The sequence below is a fragment of the Sminthopsis crassicaudata genome, chromosome 4 (assembly GCF_048593235.1).
Source record: "Sminthopsis crassicaudata isolate SCR6 chromosome 4, ASM4859323v1, whole genome shotgun sequence".
Lineage (NCBI taxonomy): Eukaryota > Metazoa > Chordata > Mammalia > Dasyuromorphia > Dasyuridae > Sminthopsis > Sminthopsis crassicaudata.
In genome coordinates this window covers 196898822-196920767 of record NC_133620.1, presented here as the reverse complement: position 1 = coordinate 196920767, position 21946 = coordinate 196898822, and the positions used below count along the sequence as shown (strand labels likewise).

The window sequence follows — 21946 nt, the reverse complement described above, 5'->3', positions numbered from 1 at the left end:
CTCCAGGGATCCCAAAGTTGGAGCACGAAACTCCCTTTCTTAGAGAGAATGAAAAAAACGAGGTTGCACTTTTTACATGCTTTACAATATGCTAATATAATCAATACAAAGTAAAGCAGGAGAGCTAATTTCTATATTTATATATTAAAAGAAACAACATTATTTTAAATCCAGCAAACCTCAATTATGAAAAACACCATCTAGGAAATAAGTTCCAGAGTTAAAAAGACAATAAAGAATGACTCTAACTTTACTTTTACAATGGAGAATAGCCCAACACCAAAAGATTCAAATGGAAAGAAAAGAGACAGAGTAAAAGAAGTAAAATCTTTGCAAATCAAACGTTTTGTTTGGGGGGAAAAAATGTTCATTTATCACTTCTATGAATTCAATATCCAGACCTACATATCTAGCCTTAACCTCTCCCAAGAACTCTAGTCCTACTGGCAACCCCACCCATCTTTTATACATTTAAAACCATCTACTCTATAAGCACTTAAAACTCAATGGGCCCAAAACTTAAATGTTTATTTCTTCCTCCAATCTTTTCCACAATGCATCTAATCCACCTTTCCTATTACTTTGGAGGGCATCAACTTTCCAGTAATTCATCCTCCCAACTTCCATTTTAACTCCTCATTCTCATACTCTCCTATATTCAATATGCTATCAAATATTGTAATTTTAACTCCACATTTCTTATATACATTCATTTCTTTCCATTCACATAGCCATCACCCAAGTGCAGCCCAAAGCCTTCTAATTCATCTCCCTGCCTCAAGTCTCTACTCACTCTAGCTTTCTACCATATGGCTACAAAGTGATTTTCCCAAAAAATAGTTCTGACAATGCTGCCCTCCTTTTCAATAACTCTAATAGCGCTTTATTATCTTTACGAGGCAAATATAAAATCATCTACTTGGCATTTAAAGGCCTTCAAAACATGGTCCTTTCTTACTTTCCCTCTTTCCGCTTTATTTCTCTCCCTGAACTCTGATTTAGCTACACTGGACTGTTTGATGTTTTTTCCATATGCTAATCCATGCCTTCCCACAGGATGTCTCCCATTCCTGAAATATAGTACTTCCTTACCCATCTATCTGGCTTCTTTCAAGACTCAGCTCAAATGCCACTTTCTTCAAGGCTTTCACAGTGTATATGCTGCATATATAGTCCTGTCCATATTTACGTGTTGTCTCCCCGATTAGAATATAAGTTCCTTTTGGGCAATAATGGTGTTTTTACCATTCTTTCTGCCACCAGTGCTAAACAAAGTGCCTGGCATATAATAAGTTCTTAATAAACATCTGTTGGCTGACTGCCTTTCTTAGAAACAAAGTGAATGTATACTAATTTTGCAATGGCTGAAAAACTAGAATATATGACTCTAATGAGTTTATTCTTGTGTCCTAAGAAACAAATATGATAAATTCTAAGAAATGTGAGAAAATGTGCATGAACTGATGCAGAGTGAAGTAAAACCAGGAAAATATAGAAATTACAATAATATAAACAAAAATTACACTAAAAGGCATCAAAAAATTTATTGAGATCCCAAAGAAGTTATTATGGAACATCTCCGTCCTCTCATCAGAAATTGAGGAACTATAAATGTAAAATATAGTATATGTTGTCAAGCATTCTTCCTTTTTCTACTGGTTTTGCTTTATTAACAAAAGAAGAAAATGTTAAGAGAAAATTTGTTTTTATATTTTACTCATCAATAAAACTTTTATAATCATAACAAATATTGGGATTTATCAGTTTATCAAACCTAAGAGCTGAGACAAAGAAGGAGAAAGACCTGAAAAACCTAGGATTCCATTTAGAGATGACAACACATCCTCATACTTTTATGTCCTATTTTTCTTTTTTAAAAAAAATATTTGACATTATATGTGAGGTTTTTTTAATACTTTAAAATGAATTAAATAATTCTTATCCTTTTGCTGTGTTTTTATATAAAACAGAAACAAAAAAGTTAAAGAGGAAAAAAGATAAATAAAACTCCAAGCACTGATGGTCAGAATTCACTTAAGCATGTATAAATCTGTGAATTATAATTTATACATATGCTTGCAAGAAAGAGGACAAGATAATTATGTTTCCTCCTCACCTTCACGGCTCCGAGCCATTATTATTAGTTGGCAGATTACATTAACCATTTCTTGCAGTAAGGCAGGGCACTTTTTCAGGATAAATTGCTGATCTGCAAAATAATCAAATATCTCAGGGAAATGTTTCTAGTTTTTAATGACTAGATCATATTTATCAATTGTAGCAACAAGAACTATGCAAACTCACTTCCACATGCAAGAAAAACTTAGATAATTGCACTGATTACTTAAAAATCCTCCTAAACCTCACCATAAAGAATTAAATCAGGAAACTCTATGATCCCTCAAACCCAAAATTAGAAAGAATTTTTAACATAAATCTTAAGCTTAGGACTTTACTTCTCTATATTTTTCTCTAACAGATTTAATTGTTTTATTTAAGAAGCCTGAGTAATTACCACCATTGGTAAAAATTTCCAAGTTAACTATAATTACTGACAGGCAATAAACTAAGAATAAATACCAAATGAACTACTTCAAACATAGAAAAGCACTCTTTTAAAAGTAAAAAAAGTATTATTCAGAGTAATATTTAAGTCTGTCATCCATCCTTATATCCAAATACAGAAAATGATTCCTGCATTAATCATATTTTTAACCTACCTAAAAATTAATTTTAAAAGATGAACACAAGTTAACACTGAAATTTGGTTAAAAGACATAAATGTTTATAAAGCTCTTTGGCAGCCAAGGCAAAATAAAGCTTATTCCTGATTTGAGTCAGTAATATTAAGATATGCCATGACAATTCATCAATTAATTACTATTTAACTGCCTAGTTTTCAGAAACACTTAAGATTTCTTTTGTGAATAAAAAGTTTTGTAATTTTTTTGTAAAAGTTCAGTTTAAAAAAAGATCTTGAAAATAAATAGCTTTCCCACAATTGCTGATGATTCAAAAAAAAAAAAAAAAATCTCCAATCCATGACTTTATTTTTAAGTGTTTTGGATTTATAAAATTTTAATGGAAAGTCAATAAAGAAGCTTTAATTTTGTCCATGACATGAATCTAAAACTATACAAAGTATATCTATAAAATCATCAAAAATCTCAGAGAAACTTTTTCTCATTTTTATGACTATATTATAATGATATCCATGGAAGCATCCATGATTCCCTACCCTCCCACCCTCTATCTATAATATTGTTTTTAAAGAAGGCCATTATCTTGAGGCTCTAAAAGGGAAGGAAAGCTTTTTCTGTTGTTCTTCTAACAAAGGCTACACATAACTTGAAAGTAACCTTCTCAAAATTAGAATTGTCACCTTGAAACAAAACACTAAAATTCAATATATCAAAATATCTGACATATCAAGCTACTTGTAAAGTAATTACATAGCATATAGATTCCTTTTTTTAAAAGGGTCCTTGAGCAATTATTTGATTGAGCAGAAATGAATAGCTATATAAACACTATAGCATGAGATCTAATTAAATTTGTTGTTTTGGTTCCATTAAAACCTTTTAGATGTTAGAATCATAATTACCTTCTTCAAGTGTTTCAGGAATTTTCATCCTAGCAAGATGAGACAGTAAAAGAACTCTGGCCTTCAAGCTGTATGGGCAGGTAAGTGGAGGCTCATTCTTCTTTAAATTAATACTGCCAATTTCTCTGATTAGCTAGGTAAATGAGATAAATACTTAACATATATCACACACACATACACACACACACACACACACACACACACACACACACACACACACACACACGCGCGCGCGCACTGGATTTAGTAGGCAAATATCAAACAAAGTACTTTTTGGAAAGGACCTAACCTGGGGTATTTGAATATTATCAGCTGGTCTGCTTGTAGCATCTTTATTATACTGAGGATCAAATTCAGATGCTCCAGCTAAAACCATTATCAGACCTAAAGAAACAATGAAAATTAGAAAAACAAAATCAATTTGCATATCTACTAAATTCCCTTAAGACAACTTCACTAACACTAAAGTAATAAATGCCACTTTGTATCATACATTAAGATACATTTACTGAAACTTCAACAATGGCAGAAACAATTTTTTTTACTCTTTATTATGTTTTCCCAAGGTATTTATTGTTTTAAGGAAACATGCCTCATTGTTAAAATTAATATATTACTATAATTTGGCAGAAACATATATATCATGAACTTCAAATTGCAAAAGAAATAGGACCTGTTAAAGACAAACAAATCCTATTCAAAAAGGTTGTGCCCATGTGTCCCTAAAGGAGAGAGAGAAAGAGAGAGAGAGAGAGAGATGCAAAAACTCTCTTTAACCATTATAAAATTAAAAGTTCCTAGAGGCAAAAGCCAAATATATCCAAAATTTTAACCTACATTAACCTAGGTTAGCATGGCACTACAGGTTCATTGGGAATTGTCTGGTTTAAGAAGAAGCCCCCCCTTTAGCACTGATTTTTTAACTACTTAAACACACTGTACTGAAATGTTTAATATAATAATAAAATGTCAATGCCCTCAAAATGTCAGACTCCTGACACAAATCAGAAATACTATTACACTATGTCAAAAATTTCCTTAAATACTATCATAAAGATATATCAATACTCTCAAGAAAATAAAAAATTTATGCTTGAGACAAGCTAAAATACTACATTATATAAGAAGAGAGAAATCTAGTTCCTCACTCCCTCAAGAATTTGAGATTTGTTTACATCTCAATCACATATGTCTGATATCCATCTGGGAAATTATAGCCCATTTAATTTCCTTTTAGAAAATTATATGAGAATCAAAAATGTAACTATAGATAAGTCCAACACAAGTCAGAAGACCTGTTGATTTTTAAAAGATATGTATTAATGAAATATGCATGTAAAATGTGAATTCAAAATATATTTATAGTTCTGTTAAATAATGAATCGCTCATTCCACAAAAGGATATAGAAACAAAACTGAGCAGAAGATACAAGAAAATATATATGAACATATTGGAATATCTAGAAGTGTAAAAGGAGATAGTGATTCAAGATAATATGATTTCTCTATCACTAGAGGTCATCAAGCAAAGGCACCTAATTAGTGAAAGGTTATAGAGAGAATTCATGCTTCAGTTACGGGTTAGACCAAAAAATCTGAATCTGGCTTCAAACTCTATAATAACAATAGTTCTGGAATAATACAAGTTATGATTAATATTGATAAAGAAAAGTAGTTTTATAACCCAGAAATGTACCTTTAGTAAATTACCATGAACAGGAGGAAAAGAAGAGTAGTCACCTTCTTAAGTTCAAATATAAACTACCAGTTTTTCCCCAATATGTTAAATTACATTTATTAACACAAAACTGTACATCTAGTTTTTAGTCTAAAATTTCACATGAAAAATAATCAAAGGAATAAATAATAGATGTTGAAATTGAGAAGTATTAAATGTATTAGCATCCTATCACAACTTTAGTAATCTAAGAAAACTATTTAGAATTGTCTTGATATTGGAAATTAGAATTTCTCCAGTACAAAGCATTTCTATCATTAAAAAAAAAAAAAAAAAAAAAAAAGATTGTATTAACTAAATACTACAGGATTTGTAGATTTTAAATACAGAGAAGAAGATATCCCTAAAGTATAAAACTAATGACAGAATACATTTGCTTTACTCACGTTTCATATCCATGTTTCGGGTTTTATATACAAAATATGTATAGATCTGAGTTGTGCGGATTAATATCTGGTCTCCACTGTAGCGTATTGATCTATACCACCAAGAGCCCTAAGACATAAATAAAATAAATAATATAAAACACTAAACTGACAGAAACAATTCTTTTCTTGGATTAAAAACTTTATGATTTTCTGCTCCTCCATACCTCTAATCCAATAGATAACAATTTATTTCAGATCAACAATTAGTTGATGTTTATATTGAACTGTTAAACCTAAATCACTTTTGTGTTTATTAATAAATCAATATATCAATGTTTGTTTCAGCTAAAACTTAAGACAAGAGCATAAGATAAAAGTATCCTAAATAAATTTTGGACCAAGTGGTTTGAGTAGAATAATTAATATTTTCAAGATATTAACTTAATATCAAGCAAGTAAAAAGCAACTTAGATAAAATATAATAAAAAATAAGGTTTTTAGGCTCAAATATTTAATAACATCCTTTATAACTGAAATTCAGAAACATTCTACCCTAAGTTTATTATTAAAAATAACATAATAATAAAATCACATTTAAAATTCTTACCACTACAACTGGAAGGATAACCATAAATGCCAATCCATATACAAGCAAAACCTGGGGTAGGAAAAAAGGGAAAGAGTTACCTACATCATAAAGAATATATACTTCGGTAGATAAGGTTAGGAAAGAATAAATATGCAGTAAGAGACTGGATTTATCATCAATTTCTAACTTGTTCAGAAGGATAGAAAAAATCTTTATTTAACTTACTGAAATGTTTCTTTTAATATCAGATATGCTTCATGGTATCCTGGTTGTTGGCATTTGACTCCTACCTAGTAGGTCCTGGATTCCTGCGTTGGCTTCTCAAATGCTTTGTCTTGTCTGGCTAGATTCCTAAACTACTATTACCTTTTTTAAACCTTGTCTTGTATTATTCTGGATTCCTAATCTACTCTTTTCCCTTAATTAGATCTAATTATTGTGTAGAGATCCTACTTGGCAAGCCCTGAACATGACAAACTATAAATTAATAAAACTACAGTGGCTACCCAATAATTTCTTATAGAGCTGTCACTGTGCCATAAACAAGATAACATTTAATAACTACAGACATTTTCAATTGAAAATATTTTTAAACAATCTTATATGAATCAAAGCAAGCTAGTAAGTAAAAATGTCTAGTATATCATACATAAGGATTAAGATTTTTCTTGCACAACATGACAAATATGGAAAAGGATTACACATATTTAACCTATAAGAGGTTGCTTGCATATTGGGAGGGGAGTGAGGGAGAAAAAAATTGGAATACTACATCTTACAAAAACCAATGTGATGCCCATCTCCAATCACTGAATCACAGTACAATGCAGGCTTGCACTGCACAGGAAGAAAAGGCAGATTCTCAATGTAGCCAGCTTTATTCCCTTAAACTTTTGCTTACAAAAGAAGTTGGCAATGGCCAAAATGCATGCACTGTTAATTTTCCTGCCTAATTCACTAAATACAAAGCAAGTGATTCTGAAAAAATAGTGGTAAAAAACTGTAGAAAATAGTAGAAAAATAGTAGTAAAAATGAAGGAGAAAATGTTTTCTGTTTCTTTTAAGTATTGCCATTATAGTACTACCGAGAGTTTTGGCTTGGTTAAAAAGAAAAATGCCATGGGTTACAGTCCTCTTCCATTATTCTTCCTTACCAGTTCCATTAATATGCTTACAACATTAGTACCAGTAATGCTTGTTAAGATATTTGTATATTTGTTTACAATCCAATTTTACTCAATAATATGCATGTAAACTGCATATCTGATATAAATGTTTAGTACTAATTAATTTCAAAAATGAATATTGAAACTATCTTTGAAAAAATATTTGAAAATATTTAAAAGTATTTGAAAAAATAAAATACCATTGAGATAATTAAAAGATTAATTTGAAGAGATTTAAGACCTTATAAATTAATTATTCCAAGTCTCATTCATTTTGCAGATGAAGAAACTGAAGATAAAAAGTTAAATGATTTGCAGAGGTTTGCACAGGGGGAGTTAATTGGCAGATGGAATTCAAAACCCCATCCTCTTATTCAAAATCCACTGATAACCATTTAACCATGATGCCTTTCATCTTCTGTATCTCATCAAGAAATAAAGTGATTTCCAAGTTATTTAGTTTTTTTTGTTTTGATTCGGTTTTGTGCAATAAAGATTTATCACTTCTTCTGACAACTTATTTCCTCCTAAAAATGCCCATAGAATATATTGGAATTTCAGATAATTTAAATTCTACAGGGTAGGGATGCCACAGTGGGTAAGAAACTATCCTCAAACTTTTCAAAACAAGGAACTATCACCCATATTAAGTTTTATGAGTATTTTTTGGAAATTTTACTGCCATGATGCACCCACACTCACTCACTCACTCTCCAGCAGCAATAGAAATGGACCAATTTCCTCACTCATACATAACAAGAGGTTTGTTGTTCAATCTTTTTTTTCCCAGTTATATCCAACTCTTGGGGATCCCATTTGTGGTTTTCTTGACAAAGACATTGGAATGGTTTGCCTTTTCCTTCTCCAGCCCGTCATACAAATAAAGAAACTGAGGCAACCAGGATTAAGTAATTTCCCAGAATCACAAAGTACCTGAGGACAGATCTGAACATAGAGAGAGGAGTCTTTCTGACTCCAGGTCCAGCACTATATTCACCATGTCACCTAAGTGTCCCAATAAGAACAAGGGAATGCACTGTGTTTGACAGTCTCTTATCACACACAATCATCATATTTCAGAAGCCTTTCATTGACAACACTTACCAAAATTGAGTTTTTCTGATCCACAATCCAAGCTGGCAAAGCAATTCCAAAACTTGTGGCTAAAAGTATAAAAATATCCAAGTTTCTAAAAAGAATTTCAACAACATCTCATTTTTTAATTTATTCATCTATTCAGTTAGTAATTTGACAAAAAAAAAAATACTAGAGAGTGAATCAAATTTATAATTCTCAAATTTATAAGATTATTTCTATAGCTTTTAATGGAAATTTTAGGACTTAAGTAACTTCTTATAAAATAACTGCAAAAAGAATGTTTTTCCCCCTATTTTTAGACCTGGATTTTTGTAATAATTTAAATTTAAAAAAAAAAAACAGAATTTTCAACCATGTTTCTAGAAGTTAGCTTGAAGTGATTTAACAAGTATGCTGATTATATTTATTTCCTGATTATATTTTTCCCTAAAAATTTTCTGGAGCCTAACTCTTCAACCTAGTTTCTTGAATAAGGGGGGAAATGTATTTAAATAGCACTTACTTTTACAGAGAATAAATGTTTCACTCAAGGTTCTTAAATATTCATATTCACACTCTCATCTTTTAAAAAAAGCAAAGGTATGCCTTCTAATCTAGTTATTAATTTTGCAATAGCCACCCCTATAATACTGGAAGTTTTAAGATCCATTAATTACCTTGTGGCCCATCTGGATTTCCATATTCTTCCCAATTTTTCCGAGATTCTTCATCAGTTAAACTAATATTAAAAAAAAAAAAATCAGAAGTCAGAAAGATATGCTAACATTAATACACACACACACACACACACACACACACACACACACATACATATACACAGATTATGCCACCCTGCATCTCCAAAACATATAATTTTCAAAGTGTTTTTATACATACTTTGTCTACATGATCTTTACAACAAATTAAAGAAGTATTCAGGGCAGGTGTTATGATTCTTATGCTAGAGATGAGAAATTGTATTTCATAAAAGTTGTGTAAACTTTTCAAAGTCACAGAATAAAGGGAAGGGCCAAGAACAGATCCAAGGTTTTCTGACTCCTAGTTCATATGCTCTGATACACCACAATGTCTTCCCAAACAAAACTTAAAATTACAAAAACAACTCATTTTTTAAAGAATCTTAAACTGTTCCCTATCTACTGCTCACCCTTTAAATACTACTGCTCTTTCAGTAATGTGGAAAGCCTAAAAATCATGTGGAAATATACCTTAAAAAAGAAAACTGTAAGTTACTTAAAATTTGGGAAATAGAAAGATACTTAATGAGTATAAAACTAAAATATATTGCTAGTGACTATTTACTCACAAAATACAAGAATATGTATGACTAGACAGAGAAATGAAACTGATCATGTCGTAAAAGACCTGTTCTGGTATATTCAAACACAAGATCATTAAAAATGAGTTTTACTGTAATAGCAAGGAAGGAAATTTGCTACTAATAATTTGAAAAGATTAAACTTCTTATGCATTTAAACATCAATAAGCAGAGCTATCTGGAACTATTCAGTTTAGGTCCAAAAAGCTGCATTCAACTCAATAATCCCTAAGGGGTAGTGTGAAACAACACAAGACAGTAATACAGGGGATAGTAATTAACTTAGGGCTAAATGGGGCCTTAGAGACATTTAAAAATTTGTTGAAAGAGTTATGTCAAGCATATAGTGCACTCTATTTTAAAGAATATACTTTAATTTCCACTACATTCTGTTATGTTCACCTTGAGACATTAAGAAAATGTCAAATTAAATACTCAAAATAGTTTTAATATTTTAAAAATTTTTGTTGAAAAATTATTAAAAAGTAAAGGAGATAAATTTCAGTGTCTGGAAAATTCACTCACCAGAATACTTCAATCTAGTATAGAATAAATAATAGGTGAACATATTAAAATTTCAGAAATTTTTTTTGTTTTTTGTTTTTAATTTTTAATAAAGCCTTTTAATTTTCAAAAGATATACATGGCTAATTTTTCAACATTAACCTTTGCAAAACCTTGAATTCCAATTCCCCCCTTTCCCTCATTTTTAAATATGCATACATATTTATACAATTATCTTGGTGTATAAGAAAAATCAAATCAAAAAGGAAAAAAAATGAAAAAGAAAATAAAATTCAAGCAAACAACAAAAAGAGTTAAAATGCTATATAATGATCTACACTCAGTTCCCACAATCCTCTCTCTGAGTGTAGATGGCTCTCATCATCGCAAGATCATTGGAAGTGGCCTGAATCATCTCATTGTTGAAAAGAGCCATGTCCATCAGAATCGATCATTGTATAATCTTGGTTTTGCCATGTACCATGATTCCCTGGTTCTGCTTATTTCACTTAGCATTAGTTCATGTAAGTCTCTCCAGGCTTCTCTGAAATCTTCCTTTTGGCTGTTTCTTACAGAAAAGTAATATTCCATAACATTCATATACTATATAACTTATTCAGCCATTCTCCAACTGATAGGCATTCACTCAGTTTCCAATTTCTAGCCACTACAAAAAGGGGTCCCACAAGCATTTCTGCACATGTGGGTCCCTTTCCGTACTTTAAAATCTCTTTGGGATACAATCCTAATAGAAACACTGATGGATCAAAGGGTATGCACAGTTTGATAACTTTTTGAGCATAGTTCCAAACTGCTCTCCAGAATGGTTGGATCAGTTCACAATTCCACCAACAATGTATCCGTGTCCCAGTTTTCCCACATCTCCTTCAACATTCGTCATTGTTTTTTCCTGTCATCTTAACCAATTTGAAAGGTGTGTAGTGGTATCTCAGAGTTCTCTTAATTTACATTTCTTTGATCCAACAGTGATTTAGAACAACTTTTCACGAGTAGAAATGGTTTTAATTTCTTCATCTGAAAGATTTCTTCAATCTGAAAAATTTCTTCATCATATCCTTTGACCATTTAGCAACTGAGGAATGGCTTGAGTTCTTATAAATTTGAGTCAATTCTCTATGTATTTTTGAAATAACTTTATCAGAACCTTTGAATGTAAAAATGTTTTCCCAGTTTATTGCTTCCTTTTTAATCTTTAATTTTGTTTGTACAAAAAATGTTTAACATACTACAATCAAAATTATCTATTTTTTGTTCAATAATAATGTCCAGTTCTTCTTTGGACACAAATTCCTTCCTTCTCCACAGATGTAAAGGTAAACTATACTTTGTTCTACTAATTTGCTTATATCATCACTCTTTATGTCTAAATCATGAATCCATTTTGACCTTATATAGAGAGAGTATTAGGTATGGGTAAGTGCCTAGTTTCTGCCATACTAGTTTTCAATTTTCCCAGCAGTTTTTGTCAAATAGTGAGTATTTATCCCAAAAGCTGGAAGTTTAGAGTTTGTCAAACACTAGATTACTATTGTCATTGACTATTTTGTCCTGTGAACCTAACCTATGCCACTGATCAACTACTTTAAGCAGAAAAAAATTTTTAAGATGGTTTCATCCAGTGGTTCTAAAATTTGGCCCCTGGACATAATTTCCAAGCTAAGTTGAAATTATATCATCAGGAGACAGCTAAGAGAACTCAGCTACCAGTGGACTCTAGACATAAGTTTTCAAACAATTATTATTGTACTTGTGATAGACATTAGGAAGTCCTTTAATCATAATGTCTATTGTGAACAGAGGCTGATTGTGTTTTTAGGGGTCTGACAAAAACAACAACTCAGGGGCAAAGGCATCATAGAGGATCACACAGACAGTATTATCTCATTATATTTTATCTTGGGGGCAAGAGGATGGAGGAGAAAACATATATCCTAATTCATGACAAATATACTGATCTACAGTGGAACAGATTAGATACAAAGGACAAAAAAGGGTACATCTATAGCAATCTAATCTTTGACAAACCCAAAGATACCAACATTAGGGACAAAAATTCATTATTCAGAAAAAACTGTTGGGAAAACTGGAAATTAGTATGGCAGAAATTAGATATGGACCCACACTTAACACCATATACCAAGATAAGATCAAAATGGGTCCATGATTTAAGCATAAAGAATGAGATCATAAATAGATTAGAGGAACAGAGAATAGTCTACCTCTCAGACCTGTGGAGGAGGAAGGAATTTATGACCAGAGGAGAATTAGAGATCATTATTGATCACAAAATAGAAGATTGAAGTTTGATTACATCAAACTAAAAAGTTTCTGTACAAACAATACTAATGCAAACAAGATTAGAAGGGAAGTAACAAATTGGGAAAATATTTTTTAAAGTAAAGGTTCTGACAAAGGTCTCATTTCCAAAATATATAGAGAACTGACCCTGATTTATAGGAAACCAAACCATTCTCCAATTGATAATGGTCAAGGGATATGAACAGACAATTCTCAGATGATGAAATTGAAACTATTTCCACTCATATGAAAGAGTGTTCCAAATCACTACTGATCAGAGAAATGCAAATTAAGACAACTCTGAGATACCACTACACACCTGTCAGACTGGCTAAAATGACAGGAACAAATAAAGATGAATGTTGGAGGAGATGTGGGAAAACTGGGACACTGATACATTGTTGATGGAGTTGTGAAAGAATCCAGCCATTCTGGAGAGCAATTTGGAACTATGCCCAAAAAGTTGTCAAACTGTGCATACCCTTTGACCCAGCATTGCTGTTATTGGGATTATATCCCAAAGAAATACTAAAGAGTGGAAAGGGACCTGTATGTGCCAAAATGTTTGTGGCAGCTCTTTTTGTTGTAGCTAGAAACTGGAAGTTGAATGGATGTCCATCAATTGGAGAATGGTTGGGTAAATTGTGGTATATGAAGGTTATGGAATATTATTGCTCTGTAAGAAATGACCAGCAGGATGAAATCAGAGAGGCTTGGAGAGACTTAAATCAACTGTTGCTGAGTGAAATGAGCAGAATCAGAAGATCACTATACACTTCAACAACAATACTGTATGAGGATGTATTCTGATGGAAGTGGAAATCTTCAACATAAAGAAGATCCAACTCACTTCCAGTTGATCAATGATGGACAGAAATAACTATACCCAGAGAAGGAACACTGGGAAGCAAATGTAAATTGTTAGCACTACTGTCTATCTACCCAGGTTACTTATACCTTCGGAAGCTAATAATTAATGTGAAACAAGAAAATGGTATTTACACACATATATTGTATCTAGGTTATATTGTAACACATGTAAAATGTATGGGATTGCCTGACATCGGGGGGGAGGGAGTGGAGGGAGGGAGGGGATAATTTGGAAAAATGAATTAAAAAAAAATATATATATATACTGATCTAGGGAAAGAAAAAAGTGAGAAGGAAAGAAGAAAAAAAAAAGAATGAAGAAAATAAGAAAGAAAAATAAGGAAGAAAAATAGGAAGAAAAAAATAAAGGAGAAAGGAATAGGGTTTCAAAAGAAGGGAGGGAAATAGAGAAGGAAAGAGGGAAGGAGAAAGGGAAAAAAGACAAGAGGTAGAGGAAAGGAGAGAGGGAAGGAGAGAGGGAAGGAGAGAAGGAAAGCAAACAATTATATTGTAGGGTTTTTTTTTTAATTTCCCTTAGTGAAAATTCCTTTCAATTTCACCAGAAAATATCATATATTTGCATCAGAAGGGATTCTAATTCACAAGAAAATCAACATAAGAACTGTTTGCCAATGTTAAAAGCAGCATAAGAAGTAAATGTAAAGGGAATATTTGTAGCATGCCACCAGCAACACTTTATTATTAAATTTTTCCAGGTTTCTGAATTTAAATATAATTTGTTTTAAACTCAATTTTGATTGTTGTCAGAAAACTTGACGTACCTACCTTTAAGATGGGAAAATCAAATTACGAAACTCAATTACCCAAAACACAAATAACTTATGAAAGAACTCCCTTTTTGATAAGAAATGCTGGGCTATATTGGGAGTTAGAGCCAAGATGGCAAAGAAGCAGCAGGAACTTGTCTGAGCTGTTCTAAATTCCCCAACAAACAACTTTAAATAATGTCTCAAAATGAATTCTGATGCAAACACAGAAAGCCATGGCCAAGACTCTGGGTTCCTGGGTCAAGGAACTTGAAACAGTGCAGGAGCAGAATTAAACCATAAAAGTCATAAAATAAGCTATAAAATGAACAAAAAGCAAAAAACAAAACAAGAAAGATAAAAACACAAACTCAAAAGAAAATAACAATGTCAAAATGCTTATAGCAAAACCTCAAAGAGAAATATGGATTGGTCTCAGTCCCAAAACAGAACCCCCGAAAGACTACAAAAATATTTTAAAAATCTAATAAGAGAAGTAGAAGATAAACTGGGGAAAGAAATGAGAATTATGCAAGAGAACCAGGAAAAAAGAAGTCAAGAGCATGGTAAAAGAAGCACAAAAGATGGAAAAAGATACACAAAAATTCAGTGAAGAAAACAAATCCTTAAAAAGTAGAATTAGCTAAATGGAAAAGGAGGTACAAAAGATCAATGAAGAATATATTCCATAAAAATCAGAATTAGGGAAATGAACATTAATATCTCCACGAGACATCAAGAATCAAAGAAAATGAAAATGAAAAAAAAAATACAAAGAAAAAGAAAAATAATCAAAGAAAATGAAAATGATAAAAAAAAATACATTGAAAACATCAATTCTTTCTCTGGATAGCATTTTTTTTTTTTAATCATGTGTTCTTCAGAATTGTCTTGAGTCATTTTTTATTGAAAATACCTAAGTTATTCACAATTGATCATCTTGCAGTATTGCTGTTACTGTTTACAACTTTCTCCTAGTTCTACTCATTTTTTTACATCAGTTTGTGAGTCTTTCCAGCATCTTGATTGTTATTTCATATAGCACAAAAACAACTCCATCATAATCATATTCCAGAGTCCATTCAGCCATTCTCCAATTGATGAGCATCCCCTCAATTTCCAATTTTTAGCCACCACTTAAACAAATGCTAGAAATATTTTCATACAAATAGGTCCTATTCCCTTTTTTCTTAATAATCTTTCTGGGATACAGATCAAAGGGTTATGAATAGTTTGATAGTCTTTTGGGCATACTTCCAAATTGCTCTCCAGAATGGTTAGATCAGTTCACAACTCCACCAATAGTATGTTAGTGTACCAGTTTTCCCATATTTCTTCTAACATTTATCATTTTCTTTTTCCGTCATATTAACCAAATTGATAGTGTGAGGTCATACCTCAGACATGCTTTAATGTGCATTTCTCTAATCAATAGTGATTTAGAGAATTTTTTTCATATGACTACAAATAGCTTTTAAGTCTTCATCTGAATATTGCCTGTTCATATCCTTTGACCCTGTATCAAATGGGGATGACTTGTATTCTTATAAATTCAACTCAGTTCTCTATATATTTGAGAAATGAAGCCCATATCAGACACATATGCTATAAAAATTGGTCCCCAGCTTTCTGCTTTCCTTCTATTCTTGGTTACATTGATTTAGTTTTGTTTTTTAGTGAATGTTAAATATATACATATATGTATATATATATACATATATATATGTATATATATATTATATATATATATATACACATACGTACATACATATATATATTTAAGTGTAACTGGGGAAAAGTAAAATACTATTTAAAAATATAAAAAAAAAACCTTTGGAAATTGGCAGAAATTAAGCTTATATATTACATCTTAAATTACATTATACTACATATTTCGCATTAAATTCAAAACAACTGTATGAACTGAAGATAAAAGAACATCCCACAAAAAAAAAATCAATCAATAAACATATATTAAGTGTATACTTCACATATTTTTCATAGCTACAGGCATAATCTCAATGAGTTTAGGAGGACAGAAGACAATCAGAGGCCTGACCCTACTACTGATGAGCATAGAAGCTCTGATCAGCAAAGAATATGAACAATTTTCAGATGAAGAAATTAAAACTATGTCAAGTTACATGAAAAGGTGCTCTAAATCACTAGTGATCAGAAATATGTAAATTAAGACAATCACTACACACCTCTCAGATTGGTTAAGATGATGACAAATGTTTGAAGGAATATGGGAAAATTGGGACACTAATACATTGTTGGTAGAATTGTGAACTGATTCAACAATTCTGGAGAACAATTTGGAACTATGCTCAAAAAGTTATCAAACTTTGCATATCCTTTGATCCAGCAGTGTGACTACTGGGCTTATATCCCAAAGAGTTCTTAAAAGAAGGAAAGGGATTCACATATGCAAAAATGTTTGTGGCAGCCCTTTCTGTAGTGCCAAGAAACTGGAAACTGAGTGGATGCCCATCAATTGGAGAATGGATGAATACGTTATGATATATATGAATGTTATAGAATATTATTGTTCTATAAGAAACAATAAGGAGGATAATTTCAGAGCCTGGAGAGACTTACATGAATTGATGCTAAGTAAAATGAGCAGAACCAAGAGATCATTGTACAGGGCAACAGCAAGATTATACAATGATTCTGAAGGACATGATTCTTCTCAACAGTGAGATGATTCAGGCCAATTCCAATGATCTTGTGATGAGAGCTATCTACACCCAGAGAGAAGACAGTGGGAACTGGTGTAGATCATAACATAGCATTTTCAATTCTTTTGTTGTTCTTTGCTTGAATTTTATTTTCTTTCTAATTTTTTTCTCTTTCATCTGATTTTTTCTTGTGAAGCAAGATAACTGTATAAATATGTATGCCTATATTGGATTTACATATATATTTATCATGTTTAACATATATTGGATTACTTGCCATCTCAGGGAAGGAGTAAGAGGAAATGAGAGGGAAATGGAACACAGTTTTGCAAGGGTGAATGGTAAATATCCTTGCATATATTTTTAAAATAAAAAACTTTAATTAAAAATTAAAAAAAAAAAAGAAAAAAAAAGCTCTGACCAGCTCCACTTGAACCTCAGTCATTTATCCATCCTTAAGCAGCCCCTCCTTCCTGGGGGCTTATCATACTGAGGCCTTACTTAAGGAAGACACCCTTTCAGCTTTAGCTTACTACAGCTGAAAACTCCCAAATTCAAGATCCATCAAGCTCAATCTCCCTAAAGAACTAATAAAATTTATTTTCAGAAAGAAGAGGCTGTAAAAATTTAAAGAAATATATAAATGTGAACTATTTATTAGACCAGGAGACTAACAGAAGTATATTTATCAGTTTCCTTGATATTCACTGAATAAAAACAAAATTATCAAGGTTTTTGATAATTTCCTTGGAAATTTTATCTGCAAAAAGTATCTTGCTGATGACAATGAAAAATACCAAAATTGTAAAACTATTTAAATCATAATTTACAAAGATTCTGAAATATAATATAGATAAACCCCTACATTTATGTAGAAAAGTATTTTAACTCTACCCTATATCCTAACCTTTTATTTATAAGCATCTTTGTTATATACATCTAATCTATAGCAATAAAGAGGAAAACTGGCTTAACAGTAGATTCTACGTATACAGCATTTTTCTAATCACATACAACAATCACATATTCAACACTCTAATTAAGTCAAAAGACTTAATTTTGACAGTTCCATACCTTTACTTTCTGGCACTCATTGTAAAAAAAGCTGGAAGAGAATGGTAATATAGCTGTCACATTTTCTATACCATCACTAAACATAACTGACTGGACTACTGTGCCAATAATAAGCAAAGTACTGAAACACTATTATCTTATTTTTGTACAAAAGACCTAATTAGACTAAGTTTGTCAACTGTGACCTGTCAATTATTTCAGCATCTAACTTCATGCTACAAGTAAATTATTTCTCCATGTACCTTTACCCAGGAATATTTATCTGGGGCCTTAAGTATATAATGGGGGGGAAGAAGAAGAGATGAGGGGAAGATAAGAATATAGGAAATTTTTTTATTTTGTTTTAGGAGTAGGAAAAGAATTGGGAGGGAAGGAGAAAAAAACAACACCTTGCAGGCATTTTTTTTTTAATTACTTAAAAGTCCAATACACTGTTACTTTGAATGGTACCACTGGTAGTTGTTTTAAGAATACAGGACAAATTATCCCATTTTCTGAGCCATGCCATTTATAGTACAAAAAGCAATCTGCCAAGATTCATATTTATTATATTATTTCCATCATAGCAATACTGGTCCTACTTCCTTGAGCAGGAACTACCACTATATATATCATGTATGACTCAAATTCTCCTCAAAATGCAATTGTTCTTTTCTCCAGGTCATAATTATTTAATAGATAAGTGAACATGGCTAGGAATAAGAAAGAAGATGAGCTTCTGGCAATTTTATCATGTTTCTTCAGTCCTGATAGTTCCCATCAATCACTGAATTCACTTCAATAACAAAGAGAAATAGACCCTTTTGTCTTAAGAAAAAAATTGGGGAAAAAAGGGAAAAATAGAGATCACAATATACAGAGACTGTCTACTAATCCTCATCAGTATTATTTAACTATGAGATTACTGAAGGGGTCTTTTTCAAAGTGGAACAAATGGGAGAAAGATCACTATAGGATAAGATTTCTTAGCCGGGTCTGTGAATTAAAAAAAAAATTCTGATAACTGTATTTCTGCATAATTGGTTTCTTCTCATAATTCTAGGAATTTTATGTATTTAAAAACACTATTCTGTGAAGGAATGTAGAGCACTTAGCAAACTGTCAAAGGAGTTCATGTTGTATTAACAAATGTCTACAGGAACCATCTCTACAATTGGCACAATTGTACAAAATACAAATACATTGGGGTTAAGTGATTTGCCCAGGGTCACACAGCCACTAAATGCCAAGTGTCTATAGTCATATTTGGAACTCAGGGCCTCCTGATATTGAGGTCAGAGTAGTCAATCATCCATTGTGCCAGCCAGCTGCCCCAACAAACACAACTTAATAAAATAGAGGAAAAGACAAACACATACACACACACACATATACACACACAAAACCTATATTTTGACAATATTATTTTAAGCAATGCGGAAAAACAATTAGAAGTTTTAAAAGTCTTCTTTAAGGAAAAACTGACAAATAGCCAAAAGAAAACCCTAAATATCCACCTATAATAGCAGATAGAAAAGAAGTAAGTTGTCATGATGAGGTCAACAAAGTATGAGAGTAAAGAGAAAAGGCTCAACAGCAGATCTGATAGACTCTCTAAAAGAAGAAAAACAAAGAAATTGTATATATCTTTCAATACACATACATGTATATAGATTAAAAAAAAAAAAAATAAGCCAGAATTACAAGTTAGAAAGAAGATAATGAACCTACAGAGTATAAGGGAAGAAAGGGAAAGGGGGATATGGAGAGAGAAATCTAAAATTTCCAAAAAAGCTTGCTTAACATGTCATTTTACTTAAATCATCATTCAATAATTCATATAGCAAAAATACTTGTCAAAATAAAGGTAGTAACCAAAGAGGTACTTTTATTTTCCTATTTTAAGGGAAGAAAAAAAAAACTACTTTTACCACTACATTAAAATGTTTAGTCATATTAGAGAGTGTAAGTAAGATACTTACGCAGCATAGGCCTTTGCTATCCTCATGAACATAACTTCATCTCCTCCTTTATCTGGATGATATTTTAGTGACAATAAACGATACTGTTTCTTAATTTCTGCTACCGTTGCCCCCTAAAATAAAAAAATATTAATATAAAGTCAATGACATTGCACTAAATATACAATCCATCATATTACAAAATCTAAAATGCAAACAGCAATGAACTAAGAAAAAACATTATCATTATCACTTATTCACAGTTGACATTCTAATAAAACTCAGATTTAAACATCATGAAAATATTTGAGTAAATTAAAGCTTTTAGCTAAAAGAGTCACCAAGTGAAATAGTTTAATTTTCAACATAAAGAGCAGGAGACATATCCAGTTTCATTTGTTGCCAAATCTTTAATCCATTTAATGTCTTGACTAATAATTACTACTAAAACTTTTCTTTACACTTTTTTTTAGGATATTAAAATGACCAAAAATTCATCATGCTTATTTATGATTTATTTTACTTAACAGAGATCAATTAATAAAATCTGAACATTTATTCTATGTAATAGAATCGTATATACTACATAAAATGCAATCCAAATGCTATTATATAAACGTGTTTTTGCAGGCTCAACCCATTCCATTCAGCAGTTTTTCTATGTTGAGGGGCAGGGAAAGTGGGAGGAACTGGGAAGAAAGATGAAAGAAATTAAGTTCTGCCTGTGCCATTTACAGACTTTGAATAAGACTCAATTTGAAGAAAGCTTTATTTCCATCATCTGTAAGATAAGGCAGCCCAAGTAGATCTAGTAGGAGGTCCCCTTCCATTCTAAAATGCTAAGTAGCATCTAAAAGAAATTTCCTAGTTATTTTATGTTTGTTTTTTTTTTAGTGGGGGGGGGGGAGGGATTGCAAGGCAATTGGGGTTAAATGACTTGCCCAGGGTCACACAGCTAGGAAGTGAAGTGAAGAGGACAGATTTGAATTCAGGTCCTCCTGACTTCAGGGCTGGTGCTCTATACACTCCGCCAATGAGCTGCTTCCCCCCAACCCCCACATTATTCATCAATCTGAAAATAGCACCTCACATCAAAGGGAGAGTGGGGAAGAACATCCCAGTAAATTTTAAGTTTTCCCCTATATTTAACACTATCAATTCTAAGCCATCTTAGCCTTTATGCGACTTTGAAATTGTCCAACTATTTATTTGAAATTAATGTCACTGAATCATGATCTTTTTCATAAGACCTTAATCATACCATAGATGTCTTCCCACCATACTTCTACTTCTTAGCACCCCTAATTTCCAATACTCAGCTATAGCACCCCTTTCTATAAAAAGCCTTTCCTAATTCCTCTAATTAGTGCCTTCTCTTCCCTCAAAAAGGTAACTTCTATTTATTTTTATGTATTTTGAATAAACATATATACACATATATTCTCTTCCCCAATAAAATAGAAGCTTCCTGACAGCAGGAATAGTTTTATTTTTGTATCCCCAACACTCAGATCATAATAGGTGCTTAATAAATGCCTGCTGATTAATCTGTATTGCTCACTTTAGGTTTTCCTAACTCTAAATCTATGATTCTCAGATCTTAGATCTCAGAGTCTTTGATTCTGATCATTTAAACAGCTTCACACAAGGGAAAAAAACAAACAAACAAACAAACAAACAAAAAACTTTTACCTATTTAAGTATTTTACCAGTTCACCAAGTTCTTAGCAAAAGAATGACTAAACAAATAGCAAAAATTAATCCTGATGAAAATATCCTGAAAAGAAAATTTAATACCAGAACTGAGATTTGCATTTCTAAACTCTTATTTGCCCACTATCTAATTTTTGTTAGAAACTGGGCCTACACTAATTTTCATGGATTCATTAAAGTAATGTGCAGTACAC

General features: G+C 31.7%; 1 protein-coding gene across 2 annotated transcripts in view; it reads right to left on the bottom strand.

Moving 5' to 3' along the window:
- The window catches only part of SEC63 (SEC63 homolog, protein translocation regulator), a 71689-nt gene that overhangs the window by 21546 nt on the left and 28197 nt on the right, over window positions 1-21946 (bottom strand). For both annotated transcript variants that reach the window (XM_074310156.1, XM_074310155.1), the window contains exons 4-12: window positions 20061-20173; window positions 9220-9281; window positions 8570-8628; window positions 6318-6368; window positions 5729-5837; window positions 3894-3988; window positions 3605-3737; window positions 2117-2209; window positions 1-38 (exon numbers count right to left, since the gene is read on the bottom strand). The exon at window positions 1-38 is cut by the window's left edge and continues 117 nt beyond it. In XM_074310156.1, coding sequence (XP_074166257.1) covers window positions 1-38; window positions 2117-2209; window positions 3605-3737; window positions 3894-3988; window positions 5729-5837; window positions 6318-6368; window positions 8570-8628; window positions 9220-9281; window positions 20061-20173 — 753 coding nt within the window. The remainder of the gene's footprint in view (window positions 39-2116; window positions 2210-3604; window positions 3738-3893; window positions 3989-5728; window positions 5838-6317; window positions 6369-8569; window positions 8629-9219; window positions 9282-20060; window positions 20174-21946) is intronic.